General features: G+C 66.0%; 3 protein-coding genes across 6 annotated transcripts; 2 read left to right on the top strand and 1 right to left on the bottom strand.

The window, feature by feature from the left end:
* Window positions 1–352: 352 nt before the first annotated feature.
* Window positions 353–12231, bottom strand: NCKAP1L (NCK associated protein 1 like). Of its 2 annotated transcripts, XM_074853668.1 has the most exons (31): window positions 11205–12231; window positions 10866–10976; window positions 10454–10546; window positions 10280–10336; window positions 10060–10202; window positions 9866–9956; window positions 9639–9776; window positions 9506–9554; window positions 9216–9372; window positions 8900–8956; window positions 8506–8602; window positions 8055–8164; window positions 7808–7940; window positions 7617–7698; window positions 7214–7272; window positions 6829–6974; window positions 6389–6521; window positions 6128–6247; window positions 5550–5689; window positions 5276–5407; window positions 4948–5166; window positions 4202–4332; window positions 4009–4106; window positions 3402–3495; window positions 3184–3266; window positions 2978–3058; window positions 2074–2167; window positions 1813–1929; window positions 1308–1417; window positions 1089–1178; window positions 353–640 (listed from the first exon to the last, which is right to left on the bottom strand). In XM_074853668.1, the coding sequence occupies exons 1-31, from the start codon at window positions 11508–11510 to the stop codon at window positions 515–517; spliced, it is 3597 nt and encodes a 1198-aa protein (XP_074709769.1). In that variant the 5' UTR covers window positions 11511–12231; the 3' UTR covers window positions 353–514. The 2 variants fall into 2 exon arrangements, with proteins under 2 accessions (XP_074709769.1, XP_074709770.1); XM_074853669.1 differs by lacking the exon at window positions 8900–8956.
* A 240-nt stretch (window positions 12232–12471) lies between these two features.
* On the top strand, window positions 12472–13259 carry GTSF1 (gametocyte specific factor 1; the record flags this gene model as incomplete). Its single annotated transcript, XM_074853599.1, has 2 exons — window positions 12472–12650; window positions 13065–13259. Coding segments are annotated over exons 1-2 (288 nt in total), but the record flags the coding sequence as incomplete, so codon positions are not given.
* An 8-nt stretch (window positions 13260–13267) lies between these two features.
* Window positions 13268–17426, top strand: LOC141936590 (uncharacterized). 3 transcript variants are annotated; one of them, XM_074853672.1, is made up of 6 exons: window positions 13268–13340; window positions 13430–13505; window positions 15068–15157; window positions 15961–16046; window positions 16717–16823; window positions 17206–17426. In XM_074853672.1, the coding sequence occupies exons 1-6, from the start codon at window positions 13277–13279 to the stop codon at window positions 17311–17313; spliced, it is 531 nt and encodes a 176-aa protein (XP_074709773.1). In that variant the 5' UTR covers window positions 13268–13276; the 3' UTR covers window positions 17314–17426. The 3 variants fall into 3 exon arrangements, with proteins under 3 accessions (XP_074709773.1, XP_074709772.1, XP_074709771.1); XM_074853671.1 differs by having other exon boundaries at window positions 15071–15157; window positions 16717–17426; XM_074853670.1 differs by having other exon boundaries at window positions 16717–17426.
* Window positions 17427–19169: the final 1743 nt, after the last annotated feature.

Below are 19169 nucleotides of genomic sequence, written 5' to 3'. Positions count from 1 at the left end.
GTCCCCTCGTGTCTCAGCCCCCCCCAAGGCCCCCGGCACCCCCAGACCCCCCCAAGCACCCCCAGGGAACCCACAGGGGGTTATTTCTGCCGGAGACACAGGGCTCAGCCCCCACTTTGGGGTGCTGGGGCAGAGCTGACACCCCAATATCCCCCGGGTCCCCCCCAGCTTTAATTAAAGCTGGTAAATCCTGCTCGCAGCTCCAGCCCCCTCATGTCGCAGCCCCCCCCAAGGCCCCCCGCACCCCCAGACCCTCCCATAGGGGCTCAAGACCCCCACTTTGGGGTTCTGGGGCAGAGCCAGCATCCCAATATTCCCCGGGTCCCCCCCAGCCACGGGTCGGACGCAGACGTTGAGGGGAAAAGCGGTTTAGTGGAGGTGACGATGGGTGGGGGGCAGGATGGGGACAGTTGGGGACCCCGCGGTGGCATCCAGAGGCCGAGGGAGGTCTCGGGGGTCCCGTCGCGGGGCGGTTGGAGGGGTTTGAGGGGAGGGGGGGCGGCGGGGGCCGGGCTCAGTGCGGGGGGACCCTGCTGAGCAGATTTTCCCGGCACACCTCGCGGTAGGCGTTGCGGAGCAGGACGTAGGGGAAGCAGGTCTCCAGCATGTCCACGGTCAGGAAGGACGATTCCGCCACGATCTGAGAGAGGGGGGGGACACGCGCGGCATCAGCAGCGCCCCCCCCACCTGCCTCAGTTTCCCCGCTTGTTAGAGAAGGGGGGGGGGCAGCGCTGGGTGCTCCCTCCCTGGCTGGTTCCCCCTGCCCCAGCTCCAGATTGAAAGATTTGCATTTAAATTGCTTCGCAGGGAGGAAAAGCGTTCCCTGAATATCAATCCTGGGATGGGGGGGGTGCGTGGCCCCTCCACCAGCACAGCACAGCCCCTCCTGGGGGGTGTCAGAGCTGGATCTGACCCCCCCACGCCCATTCCCCCCCCTCGTCAAGGCCCAACCGGAGCTGAGCTGAGCCGGCCATGGGCTGGGGGCTGGAGCAGCTTGGACAGAGACACAGAGCTGGGATGTGGGCACCCAGGAGCACCCCGGGACCCCCCCAGGACCCCCCCAGGACCCCGCCCACCCCATCACTCACCAGCTGCATGAGCAGGACGATGGAGTCGCGGTTCCTGGCGCGCAGTTTGTCCGTCTCCTGGCCCAGCTGCAGGAGGCTGACGGAGGCCAGCTGAGGGACGGAGCCACATCAGCGCTGGGGACACCCGAGGGTGCCCACCCCCAGGAGGGTGCCCACCCCCCCAGGAGGGTGCCCACCACCACCCAGCCAGGCCCGGCCATGGCCCCCAGCCGCTCTCACCAGCAGGAACTCCTTGAGGTGGGTCTCGATGTTCTTGTTGTGGAGGGTGAAGAGGGCGGCTGACACGTGGATGATGGCCTTGGCCAGGCAGTGGATGTTGTTGTTGTAGCCTGGGGACACAGCGGGGTTGGGGACACAGGAAGGTTGGGGACACAGGAGGGTTGAGGGCACAGTGGGGTTGGGGACACAGGAAGGTTGGGGACACAGGAGGGTTGGGGACACAGGAAGGTTGGGGACACAGCGGGGTTGGGGACACAGGAAGGTTGGGGACAGAGTGGGGTTGGGGACAGAGTGGGGTTGGGGACACAGGAAGGTTGGGGACACAGTGGGGTTGGGAACACCACACTGTGCCCACCTCCCTTGGCTGCAGTTCTGGGGTCCCACTGTCCCCACCGACCCTCGGCCGTGGCCATGGGGACACACACAAGCTGTGACACCAGGACGGGGTCATGGGGACACAGCCAGGCATGGGGACAAAGCTGTCAGGGTCAGGGCCAGGCCTCACCGTCCACCTCGGTGTTGTAGATGGAGGCCGGGTCGGAGGCCAGCAGTGGCAGGGACACGGCCACGAAGACCAGGAGCAGACAGGCCACCTTGTAGTCCTCCTCCGGGGACGAGCCATCTGCCAGGAGGGAGGTGACACTGGATGGGGGTCCAAGAGGGGACCCCGGGGTGTCCCGGGGAGGTGGCACGGGGTGGGGGAAGGTGAGCAGGGTCATGGATCTCAGGGACAGCCCCCCGCGACCCCGGCAGAGCCCCGTGGTACCCGTCTTGTTGCCAGCCAGGACGTTCACCAGCGCCGGGTCGACCTCGCAGGGGATCCCCGCGGCCGAGGCCAGCTCGAAGATGCTCAGGGTGACCTGGGGGAAGACAGAGGGGATGGGGACACACAGACTCAGGGCTGGGGACACAGGGGGACCATGTGATGCCACACGGTGCCACGTGATGCCAGGCAGTGCCCTGTAGCACCGTGTATCCCAGAATCATCTGGGTTGGGAGAGCCCTTGAAGCTCCTCCAGCCCCACCATGAACCTCCCCCTGACCGTTCCCAACTCCACCAGATCCCTCAGCGCTGGCTCAACCCGACTCTTCAACCCCTCCAGGGATGGGGACTCCCCCCCTGCCCTGGGCAGCCCATTCCAACGCCCAACAGCCCCTTCTGCAAAGAAATCCTTCCTAAGAGCCAGTCTGACCCTGCCCTGGCGCAGCTTGAGGCCATTCCCTCTTGGCCTGCCGCTGGGTCCTTGGCTCAAGAGACTCCTCCCCCCTCTCTGCACCCTCCTTTCAGGGAGTTGCAGAGGGCCAGGAGGTCTCCCCTCAGCCTCCTCTTCTCCACACTAAACCCCCCCAGTTCCCTCAGCCGCTCCCCATCAGACCTGTGCTCCAGACCCTGCACCAGCTCCGTTGCCCTTCTCTGGACACGCTCGAGTCATTCAAGGGCCTTTTTGGGGTGAGGGGCCCAAAACTGAACCCACTCATCGAGGGGCGGCCTCACTAGTGCCCAGCCCAGGGGTCAGATCCCTTCCCTGTCCCTGCTGGCCACGCTGGTGCTGGTACAAGTGGTGCCCCACAACACGGTGGTTGCAGGGCAGCAGCGACCAGCCTGGCTTGGGGACACTTTTCCCAAACACCGGAGGGGCCACCCTGTCCCCAGCCCCCTCCGTGCCCACCTGGATGTCGGTGTCGGGGGTGACAACATCCGTCAGACACTCGATGGGGCCCATCAGGAAGGGGCAGTGGTGGGAGAAGACCTGCAGAGAGAAGGTGGATGCTCGGGGGACTCCTGCTGAACCCCTCCCCCCACCCCCCAGGATGTGGAGCCTGTGGGTGGGGGGGTCCCATGGGGTGGAGGAACCATGGGGTGGGGGGCACCCACCTCCCGCAGGCCCTGCTGGGCCATGGCGCGGAAGCTCAGGATCTCCCCGATGATGGTCATGCGCTTCAGGACGTTTTCGGCCGCTGCGGGAGGCGAGGGGTCAGCAGGGACACGTGTGTGTGCACATGCGTGGGTTTGGGGGTATGCACACGCATGGGTGCCAGCCCCAGGCTGCCCCCCCGCCTCGCCCCTCCGGTGCCCCCCACCCCCAGACTCACAGGTCAGCCGGGGCAGCAGAGCCGCCATCTGCTCGGGTTTGCAGGAGCTGGAGCGCAGCTGGACCAGCGTGTCCATGTTCTCGGTGACCAGTTTCTGGGCGGGACGTGGGGCTCGGGGCAGCGGGGACACGGCAAGCCCCCAGCCGGCCAGGGAGGGACAGGGGGGGCCGGCAAGACCAAGAGACAGGCAGGGGGCTGGGGTGCTCCCCAGGGGTGGCTGGGCCTGCCCTGTCACACCAGGCTCCTGAACCTGGTCCCAGTCCCCAGATCCTGGTCCCAGTTCCCCGATTCTGGTCCCAGTGCCCTGATCCTTGTACCAGTCCCCCAACTCTGGTCCCAGTCCCCCGACCCTGGTCCCAGTCCCCTGACCCCAGTCCCAGTCCCCGGATCCTGGTCCCAGTTCCCCAATTCTGGTCCCAGTCCCCTGATCCTTGTTCCAGTTCCCCGATCCTTGTTCCAGTCCCCCAACCCTCGTCCCAGTCCCCCAGTTCTGGTCCCAGTGCCCTGATCCTGGTCCCAGTCCTCCGGTCCTGGTCCCCCAACCTTGGTCCCAGTCCCCTGACCCTGGTCCCAGTCCCCTGATCCCGGTCCCAGCCCCCAGCCCTACCTTCAGCTCCGTGACCTGGGAGCCCACGTGCCACATGAGGTTGTCACTCAGGAACTTCATACCGTAGGGCCCGAGGAGCTCAGCCAGCGCCCGCATCTCTGCAGGGAGGGGGACAAGGATGGGGACTTCAGCAGGGTGGGGCGGGGGGTGATGATCCCCACTCTCCCCCCCTCACCCCCCCAGCACCCCTCACCCAAAACATCGGAGAACTCGGCGGCGCTGAAGGGGGGTTCACCCTCTCGGGGCACCGTGGTGAAAGCCTGCAGGGCAGGGGCCAGGACGATGGCCCCGGTGCTGGCCTGGCGCAGGAGGGCCTCCAGGTACCTGCGGACACCGAACCGCTGCCACCACCCAGCACCGCGACCCACGGCACCGCGACCCCCCTCCCATGAGGGAAGGAGGGTGCTGGTCCCACAGAATCCCAGAATCATCTGGGTTGGAAAAGCCCTTGAAGCTCCTCCAGCCCCACCATGAACCTCCCCTTGACCGTTCCCAACTCCACCAGATCCCTCAGCGCTGGCTCAACCCAACTCTTCAACCCCTCCAGGGATGGGGACTCCCCCCCTGCCCTGGGCAGCCCATTCCAACGCCCAACAGCCCCTTCTGCAAAGAAATCCTTCCTAAGAGCCAGTCTGACCCTGCCCTGGCGCAGCTTGAGGCCATTCCCTCTTGGCCTGCCGCTGGGTCCTTGGCTCAAGAGACTCCTCCCCCCTCTCTGCACCCTCCTGTCAGGGAGTTGCAGAGGGCCAGGAGGTCTCCCCTCAGCCTCCTCTTCTCCACACTAAACCCCCCCAGTTCCCTCAGCCGCTCCCCATCAGACCTGTGCTCCAGACCCTGCACCAGCTCCGTTGCCCTTCTCTGGACACGCTCGAGTCATTCAAGGGCCTTTTTGGGGTGAGGGGCCCAAAACTGAACCCACTCATCGAGGGGCGGCCTCACCAGTTGGTGTAGATGGTGGTGAGCGTCTGCTCGCCGGCGGCGTCGCGGGGCTGCGTCTGCTGCAGGAGGACGCTGCGGATGATGCGCCCCGTGTCCAAGCCCACAAATTTCCCCAGCGACTGGATGAAGGTCATGTAGGCGCTCAGCCCCACCAGCACCTCCGAGGGCCGGGCCACCTCCTGCGTGGCCTGGCTGTAGCCCGCCATGGCCACGATGGCTCTGTGGGGACAGGAGGGGGCTGTCGGGAGAGCCGTGGGCGAGTGTCCCCTCCCTGGCAGCACCTCCAGCCCACCCTTGCGGCGTCCCGTGTCCCCAGCGGGGTCCCTACTTGGTGAAGCGTGTCTCCAGGTGGCTGCTGAGGTACTCGGCCGGTGTCACCGTGTGCTCGAAGACGGTGAAGTTGGGCACATGGTTGAGGCTCAGGGACAACTCGGCCAGCGTCAGGTGCAGCTTGTCCATGCTGGGGTTGTGGCAGGGGGGACACAACAACCCTACGGTCACGCCATGCCCCCAACGTCACTCCATGGCCACACCTGATGTCAGGTGGCTACCGCTCCCCACCCGCCCCCTGCCCACCCTCACTAGCCCCAGGGAGGTCTCACTTGGTGGTCAGGGTCCGGTCCTTCCTCTGGCTCTCCGCCCCTGGCTTGTCCCGCTGGGGCTCCCCCTTCTTGGCCGGCTGCTTCAGGGTCTTCTTGTTGCGGGCTTTGCTGACAGTGGAGGCACAGTGCTTGGGCAGCAGCTGCCGGCCACGGGCAGCGGGTTACCATGGGCCACGGCACCCAGGACAGCCCAAATGGGGCCTCCAGGACCAGAGGCCACCGTCCCCAAGGTGCCAGGTCTTCCCCTCCATGGCCTTTGCTCTCCCAAGGCTTTGGAGAACGTGGAGGCCACAAAGGTCCAAGGGGACAAAGAGGCCACAGAGACCCCAAAGGCCATGGAGACCCCAAAGGCCATGGAGACCCTGGAAGGCATAAAGGCCATGGAGACCCCAAAGACTACACGGATCCTGGAGACCACAGAGACCCCAAAGGCCACTGAGATTCTGAAAGTGATGGAGATCTCAAGGTCATGGAGACCTCAGAGGCCCTCAAGACCCCAAAGGCCACAGAGATCCTGAAAGTCAAGGAGACCCCAAAGGCCACGGAGACCTCAGAAGCCCTGAAGACGTGGCCCTCACCTTCTCGCTGAGGTTGTGCTGCTCAGCGCAGGCATCCATGATGCAGGCACTGGCCTGCCGGGCCATCTCCTCCAGGAACTTGTTGCACAGCCCCAGCGCTACGGCCTTCAGGTGGGGATACTGAGGGGGGAAAGCCACAGCACCGTCACGGCACGTGGCACACGGGCCACGGCCACGTCTGCGGTGTGTCACCAGCTGGCCCCAGGCCTTGGGGCTGCCGTTGTCCCACAGGGGTGGCCCCCCCAGGGCAGCAGGACCCACCTCCTCCGGGCACATGGGGTGGACGCAGCGGGAGAAGTGGCTGCAGAGCAGAGGGAAGGCGATGCTGTAGCGCAGCATCGAGGGCTCCTCCATCGTCGCCACAAACATCTTCTCCACGGGGCGAGGGTAGAAACTGCAGAGGTAGGGGCAGGAGAAGGGGGCAGGGAGGGCAGGAGAGGGGATTTGTCTTTCTGGACATGCTTCTCCTGTGCCACGCGGGTGCTGTCTCTGTCCCCGCGTCCATGTTTGTCACCTAAACTTGCCCAACCTCTCCCATGGGTGACATGTCCCCCATGGCCACCTCCATCCCCTCCCACACCCGTCACTCAGCACACGCGGGCGCCTTTCGCACATGTTGGGGTGCAGGATGTGGCTCGAAGAGCCCCAGGCCGGGGGGGGAACTGGGGGGAAACTGAGTCAGAGCGGGCGGCTGCGCTCACCACAGGTCAGAGAGGTCGGAGGCCTCGGCCAGCAGCTCCTCCAGGGAGTCGAGCAGTTTGGTGTGGAAGACGATGAGGTTCATGACGCGACCCACGTCGGGGTTGGAGGCCAGTGGCAACGAGGCCTTGGCCACGCTGGTGTAGGCCTGGGGGGACAGCTGGCTCAGGGCACGGCAGGGAAGGGGACAGGGATGAGGACGAGGACAGGGATGGGGACGGGAAGAGGGAAGGGGATGGGGACAGGGATGGGGAGAGAGGAAGGGGATTGGCACGGGGACGGGAACAAGGATGGAGATTGGGATGGGGACAGGGACAAGGAGAGGGACAAGGAGAGGGATGAGGAGAGGGACAAGGAGAGGGATGAGGAGAGGAACAGGGACAGCACCTGCAGCCGGAACCAGTCCAGGCGGAGCGGAGTGAAATCAAACTGCTCCTTGTCATCAGCTGCGGGGAAACGGAAACGTGGGGAGACGTGGCTGTGGGGAGGGGGCTGGGGGGGGCTCATCTGGAGGTGCTGGTCCTGGGGGTGCCAGTCTGAGGGTGTCAGTCTGGTGGGTGTCAGTCTGGGGGTGCCAGTCTGGGGGTGCCAGTGCCCACCCCACAGGACCCCCAGGAGCTGCCATCTCCCCGTTGCCCCCCAAGCCCATGTCTGGGTGCCCAGCACGGTCCAGGAGAGCTTCAAGGCTCCCGGGGCAGGGGGACATCGGTCCCTGGGAAGTGCCAGGGACATGCGTGAGGGGGGACACACCACGGGGGACACGCCGGGGTGGGGGGGACACAGTCTGTACCTTCCTTGACAGAGAGAGCCGAGAGGGAGCTGACGAAGGACGACAGGATGATGGACTCCTCCTCGGGGCACACGGAAAGGTTCTGCGGGGCCGGCGATGGGGTCAGGGTAAGGGACAGCCAGGATCGGGCAGAGGGGGACAGGGACACACACACACCCCCCCCGGGGGGACACAGACCAGCCCCGCAGTACCTGGATGACTTCGCTGAGCACCAGAGCGTCGAAGCGAGCCAGGTACTGGACGTGGTAGCGCTGCAGCACCCCGACCCGCCGCCGCACCAGGCTCCGCAGCCGCTCCATCAGAAACAGCAGCTCCGCGACGTGGCTGGAGCCCCCGGTCAGAGCCAAGCGCTGGTTGTGCCCCCCCCAAACCCCCCTCCCAATGCCCACGGGATTGGGGGTGCCCCCCGCGGGCACAGGGCCCCGTCTCCGTGCTGACCTGTCAGCGAAGTCCTCGGGGGTCTTGGTTTTGGTGACGTGCTCGGCGTGTCGCACCAGCCAGCTGAGCTCGTCCCGGCAGAAGGCGAGCGCCATGAAGACGAAGAGGGCCTGGGCGCAGCAGGGGTTGGAGGGCACCTGCCACTGCCCCCGGGTTGGCACCCACGGCCCCGGGCGCTGGCACCCGCAGCACCACACACACCCCCCCCACCCGCACCCATTCCACACCCTCGGGCACATGCAGAGCCCAGCACCCAGCTCCCTGCACCCACACTCCTTTTGCACCCCAAACCCTGCACCCACGCACCCCCTGCACCCCAAACCCTGCACCCACTCACTTTCTGTACCCCAAACCCTGCACCCACATCCCCTCTGAACCCCAAACCCTGCACACGCACCCCCTGCACCCCAAACCCTACACCCCCTGGCCCCCCCCTTGCTCCCGTGCTCACCTTGGGTCCCAGCAGTCCGGGCTGATCCTCCAGCAGCGCCTCCAGCTCCCGCACGGCCCCGCGCAGATACACCCGCCGGCCCCGGTGCAGGGAGCCGCTGCAGGGTGGGGGTCAGGGTGGGGGTCAGGGCCAGCGCCACCCAACTGACCCCCTCAACTACCCCTCTCCCCCAGTGGGGACACCACAGGCACCATGTGGCAAAGGTGGGGGCTACGGCACGGGGCCAGCATGGACCCAGTCGGGGCCCCCCAGCCCTCCTGGGACACCCCCCGCTCTCTGGGACTCATGGGACCCCCGGGATGTTGCAATTCTTTGGGGTGTCCTGGGACCTCGCAGCTCCCCAGAGCCCCCAGGCCCCTCCCCAGCACCACTGTCCCCTCGCCGACCCCCCAACCTGTGAGTCACGGCCTGTTCCTTGCACTCCTTGAGATCGGCCACGCGCTTCCCGAACCTGCAGGAGAGTCACGGGCGGGCAGCAGCGGGCACAGCCCCCGCCGGGCACCCGGGAGAGCCCCCGGAACCCCCCAGAGTCCCCGGCACAGCCCCCAGCCCCTGGCACCCAGCACAACCCCCTGGAACCCAGCACAACCCCCCGACACCCAGCACAACCCCCTGGCACCCCGTGAAGTCTCCTGGCACCCAGCAGAGCTGCTGGCAGAGCCCCCAGCCCCTGGCACCCTGCGCGGCCCCGGCGCTGGCAGGACCGTTACCCTTTGAGGCTGCTGAGCAGCTCCTCGGTGACCTTGTGGACCTGGAGGGCCTCGTCGCGGAGGAGGGTGATGTAGAGCGAGCCCTGCAGCGCCAGCCGCCACAGCTCCAGGCACTGCGGGGACGCACCCAGCGCCCCCGGGCACACCAGGAACCCCACTGCGGGCACAGCCGTCAGGCAGGCAGGGGCTGCCCGTGCTGCCAGACCCGCAACGGGCACGGGGACACCCCGAAACCGGGAGCCAGGCGGCCCACGTGGGGCTGGGGACCTGCAGGCGCTGCAAGGACTCACTGAGGATCCAGCGCTCCATCACCTCCAGGGACAGGTACTCGCAGGCCATCTGGGGACACAAATGTCACCGTGTCACCATCCTCAGCCCTCCCGCAGCCTCCCGTCCCAGTCCCCACGGCGCGGTGGCACTCACGGTGTCGGAGCTGGCGGGGCTGAGCATGGTGCCGGCGGTGCTGAGCAGGCTGAGGAGCTGGTCACTGCGCCACTGCTCAGCCCCCTGGTTCCTCCGGGCAAAGAGGAAATGGAGGGACAGGAGGGCGCTGGTGACAGCCTGGGGGACATCGGGACATCACAGGGTGGCCGTGGGATGGATTGGAGCAGGATGTGGCCCTGCTAGTTTGGGGGGGAGCCCCATCCCACCTTGGTGTGTGGCCCAAACTCCTCCGTCAGCTTCTTGAGGGGGTGGTCGTACTCCAGCACCATCTGTCCCAGGCGGGCGAAGCTGGGGTCACTGCAGGGACGGTGACACAGGGGTTGGGGACAGTCCTCAGGGCCAGCCCCGGTGGGGAGGGGCTGTGGGGACAGGCCTGGTGGGGCCACTGGACGCCCCCCACCTGGTGCCGTGGCTCATCTCGTGGGCGCAGTGGTACATGCCGATGAGCAGGCGGCGGTCCTCGGTGCGGGCCAGCAGCAGGACGAGGGACACGTAGGTGACAACCAGGTCCAGGTAGCTCTTGGTGAAGTCGTAGTTGACGTGCTGGGGAGAGGGGACAGCCGTGAGCGCGTGGGCACGGCTGTGGCACCCCCAAAGTATCCCCCCAGCACCCCACTCACGATGTCAAAGAAACACTGGCTGGCATCGATGGTGTTCAGCAGCTCGTAGACGTGGTCCTGGCAGGGAGGGGACAAGGGGCTTTGTCACTGCTGTCCCCGCCCCCACCCAGGTCTGAAATGCTGGCGCTGCTCCCCAAAATCCCCCTCTGCTCCTCGTCACGTGCCCTGGCTCACCCTGAACTCCAGGACGTCCAGGAAGGAGTGGTAAAAGGGTGCCAGCGCCCGGGCGATGTCCCCCTTGTCCTTGTGCACTGGGCCCAGGTGTTGCTGCAAAGGGACATTGGGGACAACCCAGGGTGGGGTGACACAGGGGGAACACCTGGGGAGGGGTGACATGAGGTAGGGGGTGGCAGGATGACCAAGGGAGGGGGTTGGAGGGGAAGCCAGGTGGTGGTGACACAAAATGGGGTGACACAGACCGAGGTGACACGTGGGAGATGGCGTGGGGTTGGGGGCAACACGGGGTGGGGATGGTGAGGACACTGGGGATGGGGTGACACGGGGTGGGGGGTAGAGGGGACACCCAGGTAGGGCTTGGGAGGGGAGACAGGGGGTTGGGGACAGAGGCGACACCCCGGTCCCTCACTGTGCTGCTCCGCACGTCCAGGTGAGGAAACTTCTTGTTGATGAACTTGACCGAGGGCTCCATGGCCTTGTCGTTGAGGAAGGGCGGCCGTGTCCTGGGGTCGGAGCATGTCTGCAGGGAACCCCCAAGTGTCAGACCCCCCCCAAACACCCTCCTGGGCTCGGACCCCCCCATCAGACCCCCCTGCCCCAGCAATCCCACCACTCCCAGTTTCTTCATGACCCTCGTTCCAGGCTCTTCCCCATCAGATGGGGTGGGGTACCCTGGTGTCCTGCACCCCAACCGTTCCCCCGCCAAGGGGACCCAGGCACCCAGACCCCCCCCGCACCCCACACCCACCTTCTTGATGTTGTAGATGCGGACGAGGACGCCCCGGCCCCGGTCGTTGAGGATCGTCAGCTTCTCGGCGAACTTGTTCTGGTAGACGGAGGGCAGTGACATGGCGGAGACGTGCTGAGGGCCCCCACCCTGTGTCCCCCCACGTCCCCTGATCGTCCCCAAGGCCCCAAAACCCAACTTCCCCTTCCTGAGCTTCCTGGGCTGGGCCCAGAGCTGGGGCCACCACCACGTGACACCGCCACCACCCTGTGACACCGCCAGCGCCTGACGCCATGGCTGTGTGACACCACGGCTGTGTGACACCATGGCTGTGTGACACTATGGCTGTGTGACACCATGGATGTGTGACACCACCACCGCCTGACGCCATGGCTGTGTGACACCACGGCTGTGTGACACCACCACCGCCTGACGCCACGGCTGTGCGACACCACACGCCACGCCGGCCATGGACCGGTGACACCATCCAGGTCACAGCAGGTGACACCATCACAGCCAGGCAGTGCTGGCTACAGCCACAGAGCACCAGTCCCAGCCATGCTATACTGACCAGGACCGTATAGCACTGGCCATCACCACGTGACACTGGCCACAGCCATGTAACACTGGCCAGGGCCATATGGCACCAGCCATGGCCCTACAACGGCACCCAGGGCCCTACAACGGCACCCAGCACCCATAGGAGAGCAACCAGGCCTGTATAACACCATGTGAGGACGTATAACACAATGCAGGGCCCTATAACAGCACGCAGCGTCCATATAACACCATCCAGGCCCATATACCACCACCAGAGCCCCTATACCACTCCCTAGGCCCATATAACACTGCTCAGAGCCCATATAACACCGTCCAGGCCCATCTAATGCTGCCCAGTGTCGATATAACACAGCCCAGGGCCCATATAGCACCGCCCAGGGCCCATAGAACATTATCTGGGCTCATATAGCACCACCCAGGGCCCATAGAACATTGTCTGGGCCCACACAGCACCACCTGGGACCCATATAGCATGGTCTAAGGCTCATATAGCACCGCCCATAGCCCATATATTGTCTGGGCCCATACAGCACTACCCAGGGCACATATAGCATGGTGTAAGGCTCATATAGCACCAACACAGCCCATAGAAGATTTTCTGGGCCCACACAGCCCCGCCCGGGCCTACCCGGCCGCGCTCCGGGCGCCCCGCGGCGGCCGCTCTCCCGGCCGCGTTGCCATGGCGACAGCGGCGCGCGGCGGCCCCGCAGGCCGGGCCGGAAGCTGGGCCCCGTTGCCGTGGCGACAGGCGGCGCGCGCGGGGCCCGTTGGGAGGTTGGTGGTTACGTCGAGCGGCCGGGCCTGGGCCCCGCCATGGACCCCGAGGCGCTCGTCCAGTGTCCCTACGACAAGAGCCACCAGGTCCGGGCCTCTCGGCTGCCCTACCACATCGTCAAGTGTCAGCGGGTGAGCGGGGCCGGGGCTGGGGCCTGCTGGGGGCCGGGGCTGGGGCCTGCTGGGGGCTGAGGCTGAGGCCTGCGGGGCCTGGGGCCTGCTGGGGGTCGGGGCTGGGGGCTACGGGGGCCTGGGGCCTGCTGGGGGTCGGGGCTGGGGGCTACGGGGGCCTGGGGCCTGCTGGGGGTCGGGGCTGGGGACTGCGAGGTCCTGGACCCTGCTGGGGGTCGGGGCTGGGGACTGCGAGGTCCTGGACCCTGCTGGGGGTCGGGGCTGGGGGCTACGGGGACCTGGGGCCTCCTGAGGGCCACAGCTGGGGCCTACGGGGACCTGGGACCTGCTGAGGGCTGGGCCTCAGCCAGCTCTGAGGCATTTCCCCCCCCCACCAACCCTCTGCCTCTCACCTCTCTCCCCCCACCCCTCCAGAACCACCCGCAGGTTGCCCGCATGCTGGCCACCTGCCCCTTCAATGCCAGGCACAGGGTGCCCCAGGCCAATCTACGGAGCCACATCGCCTCCTGTCCTGACAAGCGCCTGTCTGACCTCCCCCACGGTACAGCGTGGCCCCCGCCCTTGCCACCTTGGTGGCCATTCCCAGCTGTACCCCCCCTGCAACTGTCCCCTCCCTCGGCAACAGGATGAAGCAACCAGAGATCCCCACGGCCTGGCAGAGCCCCCCGTGCCAGGAGGACTGGGAGGCTGGTGAGAGTCCCCAGAGTGCCAAGCAGTGCTCCACCGCCTCGCCATGTCACCCCAAGGCTGGCACGTCCCTGTCTCGTCACCCTTTGCAGAGCTGGAGGACCTGGAGGACCCCCCACCGTTCATCTTCAACATTGGGATGAACGACCTGCTCCTCCCGTGCGACAGGTAGGAGCCCGCAGGGCCGGGGATGTCCCTTCCCACCTTCAGGTGTCCCCCCCTGCACAGTGCTGCCTGCACCGACACCCCTGGTCCTCTCTTGCCCCCCAGCTTCGCCCCGGCAGCACCCACAAGCCGGAGCCGAGGCGGGGAAGCGGCGGGACAGCCCGTGGTGGGTTCGGAGAGGTGGGCACAGATGGTGGCAGCAGCCCCAGGACGGTGCCCGTCTCTCTCCCGGGACCAGCAGAACCACAGTGCCAGGGGGGGCTGTGTCCCCTCGGCCGCTGTTGTGGGGAGCGATTGTACCCACAAATTTTAAATGCATGTTACAAATAAGCTGCCTGTGAGTGTGCATGGTGTTCCGTCACCCAGGGAGGGGGAGGACAGGAGGGACCCTCTGGGGTGGGGACTGGGCCACCCCCACAGAACGGACGCTGGGGGTACCCATAGGACCCAGGGGACCGTGTGACCATGGGGACGTGGGGCACCAGTGTGGGGGGACGTGGGGCAACAGCTTCAGTGCACAGCGGGTTGTCACCCCCCTGGGCCTGTCCGTGTCTCTGTCACCCCCCCAGTGTGTCCCCATATCCTCCCAGTTTATCCCTGTAACCCTCTGGATCAGCCCGTGTCTCTGTCACCCCCCCCAATGTGTCCCCATATCCTCCCAGTTTACCCCCATAACCCTCTGGATCAGCCTGTGTCTCTGTCACACCCCCCCCAGTGTGTCCCCATATCCTCCCAGTTTGCCCCCATAACCCTCTGGATCAGCCCATGTCCCTGTCAACCCCCCCACACTGTGTCCCCGCCACCCCTCAGCTCACCCACAACCCTGTATCCCCCCAGCATGTCCCTGTATCCCCCCCCCAGGCCACCCCATGTCCCTGTCATCCCCCCCCCACTGTGTCCCTGTCACCCCCAGGCTCACCCACGTCCTTGTACCACCCCTGTGTGTCCCTGTATCCCCCCAGTGTGTCCCTGTAACCCCCCCGCCCTGCCTGTGCCCTGTCCCCCGCAGTGTGTCCCACCCCCCCCAGGTCCCCCGTGCCATGTTGTCCCCCCCACCCCATCCCCAACCACCCCTAAACTCGGGCTCTGGCGGGGACAGCTCCGAAGAGGACAACTGGGACCACCCTGCATGACCAAACGGGCTCAAGGTGACCCCAAACCCCCCCAGTACCAGTGCCTGGGGGGCTGCTTCCCCCCCCCAGTCCCTCTCCCACCCAAACAGGCGTTTCCAGGCGGGCACTGCCCAGATTTTGGGCTGGGGGGGGGTTATTTTAGTGCCTCTTGCGCAACGCGGGTACCTCGTGCGCAGCCTGCGTCCCTGGGGCATCAGGCTGTGGGTTCCCCACCCAGGGAAGGGGGGGGCAGCTGGGGAAGCCTCATTAACCCCCCCGCCCCGTGCATTCATCCAAAAAATGTGTCCCCCCATGTCCCCCCCCGCCGCCAGCCCGGCGCTGACACCCACCCGTCCCACCCAACCCCGGCATCACGCCGCCAACAGGGGAAACCCCCAATCCTCCACCCCCACCCCCCCCCCGCTCTAATTCCTTCCCCTTTTCTCCTTCCAGCAGGACATCTCGGGGGCGTGGGGGACCCCACGGAGCCCCCGCCACGCCGGGAAGCCCCGAGAACTCGGAGGAGGCGACAGATTCGGGGCGGTACGTGTGGAAACGGGAACGCGCGTGTCACGCCGCCGGGCTCCCTGCCCACCAGCCTCCACCAACACCCCGTCAGCCAGAGCAGGCGGCGAGGACCCCACGGGGCTGAGTTTGGGGGGAAAACCTTTTTTTTTTTTTCCCTTTTTTCCAGCAGTTCACGCGGAGGTCAGATATATATCTTTCCCCGTCGTGCAGCGACGGGGGGGGAGCGCGCGGGCGGGGTCGCGCCGGTCCCTCCTGACGGGGCAGAGGAGGAGTGATCTGGTGTTGCAATTAATTCCTCCCTCGCCAGTGCCAGAAATGCAGCTGCAGAGCGGTTTTTATGCGACTAATAACTCCCGTTAACGTACATCTGGCAGGAGCTGCACATCCTGGGCTCGGCCCATCGGGGAGACGCTTTTTCCTCCCTCCATCTCCAACCCAGAGCCTGAACACGAATCGTTTCACAGCGACCGCTCCTTACGCTTTAACCTGCCAATTTTTTTTTATTCCCCCCCCCCCCCCCAAATTTTTAATTTATTGAGTTTAGACCGAGGGTTTTGATCCCCGCACAGCTCAGCGCGGGGTTTATCTCCACAAAAACCTTTTCCCCGACCACAAATCCCATCCCGCTGTTTCCGCGGCGGCGCCCAGAGCAGAAACATTTCCCCCCCCTCCGCCCTCCCCACGCTGCCCGCAGGTGGAAAACCGAATCCCTCCCCGCTCCGTAAGGGTTAAGGAGGAATTTTTCCAGCTTTGTTGCCTTGTTTAAAAGCGTCTGACTGCTTCGGCTTTGCCTGACATCTCTCCCCTGTGGTTTCCAGAGCAGTTTCATGTGTGCTACGAACCGTGCCAGCAACGGCCTTGCAACACTTGCCGGAGTTTCTGCTCGGAGGGTGGATCCAGCCGGGTAGGTCGGAGGGGGACTGGTTTATTTTCCTCCCTGCACCGGATGGGAAGCGCCAGGCGTTTCCCTCCTTTTTCCACCTATTTTGCTTTTTCTTCTCCCGGTGAGCAGAGACACCCCCCCCCCCCCCGCCCCCTCCCTGCCAGCTGGGAGCCGACAGGTTTTGCCCAGAGGGAGGAAGATTTGGGCGGGTTTTAGTGCTGGTTCAAACGTGTCACCTTCATCAGCCACTGTGGAGCGGGGACAGCAGCTCCCTGTCCCCCCCCGCCCCCCCCAGCTCCCTGTTGCGCCCCCCCCCAGCTCCCTGTCCCCCCCCCTCAGCTCCCTGTCCCCCGCCCCAGCTCCCTGTCCTCCCCCAGCTCCCTGTCCCTCCCCCCCCAGCTCCCTGTCGCCCCCCCCCAGCTCCCTGTCACCCCCCCAGCTCCCTGTCCCTCCCCCCCCAGCTCCCTGTCACCCCTCCCTGCTCCCTGTCCCCCCCCCGCCTCCAGCTCCCTGTCCCCCCCCCTCCAGCTCCCTGTGTCCCCCCGCTCCCAGCTCCCTGTCACGCCCCCTCTTCCAGGAGCATCCCACCGCATCGCCTGGCTTCTCCACACTACAATTTTGGGGAGACTTTACACCTTTTTAGCCTTGCCCCACGTGCTTTAACCGCTTCTCTTTGTTCTGTTTGGTGCAGCGATGAAATACCGTGTGTGTGTCCCCCCCCCAGCAGCCCTGGGGACACCAACCGAGCCCCCCCCGCTACGGGCAGGGGCGCCCAGCGCCGCACGGAGACCTGAGGCCGTGAGTAACCGGTCCCGTTCCCCCGCACCATTCCCAGGACAAAATTCCCCTCGTCTTAACCCGCCTCGTTCCCCGGCCGTGATTCAGCGCCTGGGAGGGGGGGAAAACACAAAAAAACACCCCCCCCATTTATGTCAAACTGTGTCTGAAAGCAGCAGGAAAAGGAAGGGGGCAGGAACCGGCGAGCGTCTGGTCGCAGGCAAATGGCAGCCCCGAGGCTTTGAAGTCACCCTGGGGGGGGGGGGGGTTGGAGAAGCCCCATCCCCTCGGTGTCCCCCCCCCTTTGCACCCCAGCAGCACCCCAGCCCCAGGGAGGGGGGGGTTGTCCTGGCAGGAATCGCTTTTTTTGGATATTTTTTGCTTTGTTTTTTCATCTCCGCAGCTCATCGGGGTCTCTCCTTCCCGCCGAGGTTTGGCTCTGGCTGCCCCCGCGTGGGGCCGGATCCTGCCCGGCGCGGGCTCCTCGGGCCTCGTTAAAGCAGGAAATTAGGCGGAAAAACAACAAATGCCCAGAATCAGCGGGGCTGGGTGAGGGGCGCTGGGCAGCGTCCGGCCCCCCCCCTCCCTACTCCAGCACTAAAACTGCCCGTTTTGGCCTCAAAACGCCCCGTGTTTCATTTGGGGTTATTGCAGCCGTGTCACGGGGTGTTTGACCCAAAAAGGGGGTGTGGGGGAGGGGGGGGTGTGTCTCTGAGTGACGTCAGGGTGTCCCCACGCTGCGTGGGGGGGTGGGATAAAAATGGGGGGGGGGGGGCGGTGAAATGGCCACTGAGGTAGGGGGGCAAAGCGGGGGATTTTGGGGGGGGGGTGTTAGTGCACACGTATGTGTCACCCCCAGCGCTGTCACCTCTGCCCCGTGTCCCTGCCTGTGCCTCTGCCTGGCCCTGCCTGTGCCCCCCCCCCAGGCGCCAGGGCCCCCCCAGAGCTGGCCGGGTGCCCGGCTCCCCCAACGCCTGCAGCCGCCAGCGCCTTTTTGGGAAGCAGCCGGCGCGCGCGGGGCCGCATCCGCGCCCGTCCCCGGGCCCTGCGCCAGCCCCGGGGCCCCCCCCCCTCACCCCCCCCACCAACCCCGGGGGGGGCCCCCACCCTGGGGAAACTGAGGCCGGGCACCCACAGGGATCCCCCCGTAGCACTGGTGCCTGCCCCCCCCCCCGCCTTCCCTGCACCCAGTGTCACCCTGTGTGTGTGTGTCCCCCCAACTCGGGGGTGCCCCACCTTGTCCCCCCCACCCCAGGCGGGGGGTGACGTGGCCCCGCCATCGGCCCAGGCTATATAGGGGGCTGGCGGCGGTGGTGAGTCAGGCCCGGGGCCCCCCCTGGCCCCCCCCCCAACCCGGTGACTCAGGGACGCTCCCCAGCACTGGCCAAACTTAGCCGGGAGCGCAGCCCCCCCCCCCCCCCCCCCCCCCCAATGTGAGGTGGGGCCGTGGGAATGGGGGGAGACACACACGTGGGGTGTCCCTCGGGGGGTGGCACCCACGGGGTGTCCCTTGGGGGGTGGGGGGGGGGAATTGAGGCATGAGGGGGCGGCCTGTGGCCATGGGCACCCAAACAGCCCTTGCACGGGGACAGGGGGAGGGACCTGGGGGGAGTGTGCACGAGGGGACGGTGTCAGGACACGCGCGTGTGCACGAGGGGACAGGGCCAGGACACGTGTGTGCACGAGGAGGTGGTGTCAGGACACGTGTGTGCACAAGGGCACAGGGCCAGGACACACGTGTGTGCATGAGGAGAGGACACACGTGTGTGCATGAGGAGACAGTGTCAAGGCACACGCATGTGCACGAGGGGATGGGGCCAGGACACAGGCGTGTGCATGAGGGGATGGTGTCAGGGCACACACGTGTGCACAAGGCAACAGGGTCAGGACGTGGGCACACATGAAGGGAGGGTGTCAGGACATGTGTGTGCACAAGGGGATGGGGCCAGGACACACGCGTGTGCACAAGGGCAGAAGGCCAAAATACGTGCGTGTGCACGAGAGAATGGTGTCAAGGCACATGCATGTGCATGAGGGAACAGGGCCAGGACACACGCGTGTGCACAAGGGGACGGTATCACAGGACATGGGCTCACATGACAGACGGTGTCAGGACACATGTGTGCCTGAGTTGATGGTATCACAGGACATGGGCTCACATGAGGGGATGGTGTCAGGGCACACGCGAGGGCACGGTGTCCAGGACACACGCGTGTGCACGAGGGGATGGTGCCTGGACACGCAACGTGTGCACGAGGGCGTGGTGTCAGGACACACGCGTGTGCCTGAGTTGACGGTATCACAGGACACGGGCTCACATGGCGGACAGTGTCAGGGCACACGCGTGTGCACGAGTGCTGGTGCCAG

This window comes from Strix uralensis, chromosome 33 (assembly GCF_047716275.1).
Source record: "Strix uralensis isolate ZFMK-TIS-50842 chromosome 33, bStrUra1, whole genome shotgun sequence".
In the NCBI taxonomy this organism is placed as follows: Eukaryota; Metazoa; Chordata; class Aves; order Strigiformes; family Strigidae; genus Strix; species Strix uralensis.
The sequence above is the reverse complement of the archived record's forward strand: the minus strand, read 5'-3'. Positions and strand labels throughout refer to the sequence as shown.

Coding starts and splice junctions, on each gene's coding strand:
- LOC141936590 (XM_074853670.1), top strand. CDS start 13,277: ATGAAGCAACCAGAGATCCCCACGGCCTGGCAGAGCCCCCCGTGCCAG. Junction 13,341..13,429: donor CCAGGAGGACTGGGAGGCTG/GTGAGAGTCCCC, acceptor CACCCTTTGCAG/AGCTGGAGGACCTGGAGGAC. Junction 13,506..15,067: donor CTGCTCCTCCCGTGCGACAG/GTAGGAGCCCGC, acceptor TTCTCCTTCCAG/CAGGACATCTCGGGGGCGTG.
- NCKAP1L (XM_074853668.1), bottom strand. CDS start 11,510: ATGGTGTCACACAGCCGTGGTGTCACACAGCCATGGCGTCAGGCGCTG. Junction 10,977..11,204: donor GCATCTACAACATCAAGAAG/GTGGGTGTGGGG, acceptor GGTTCCCTGCAG/ACATGCTCCGACCCCAGGAC. Junction 4,333..4,947: donor ACCACCATCTACACCAACTG/GTGAGGCCGCCC, acceptor CGGTGTCCGCAG/GTACCTGGAGGCCCTCCTGC.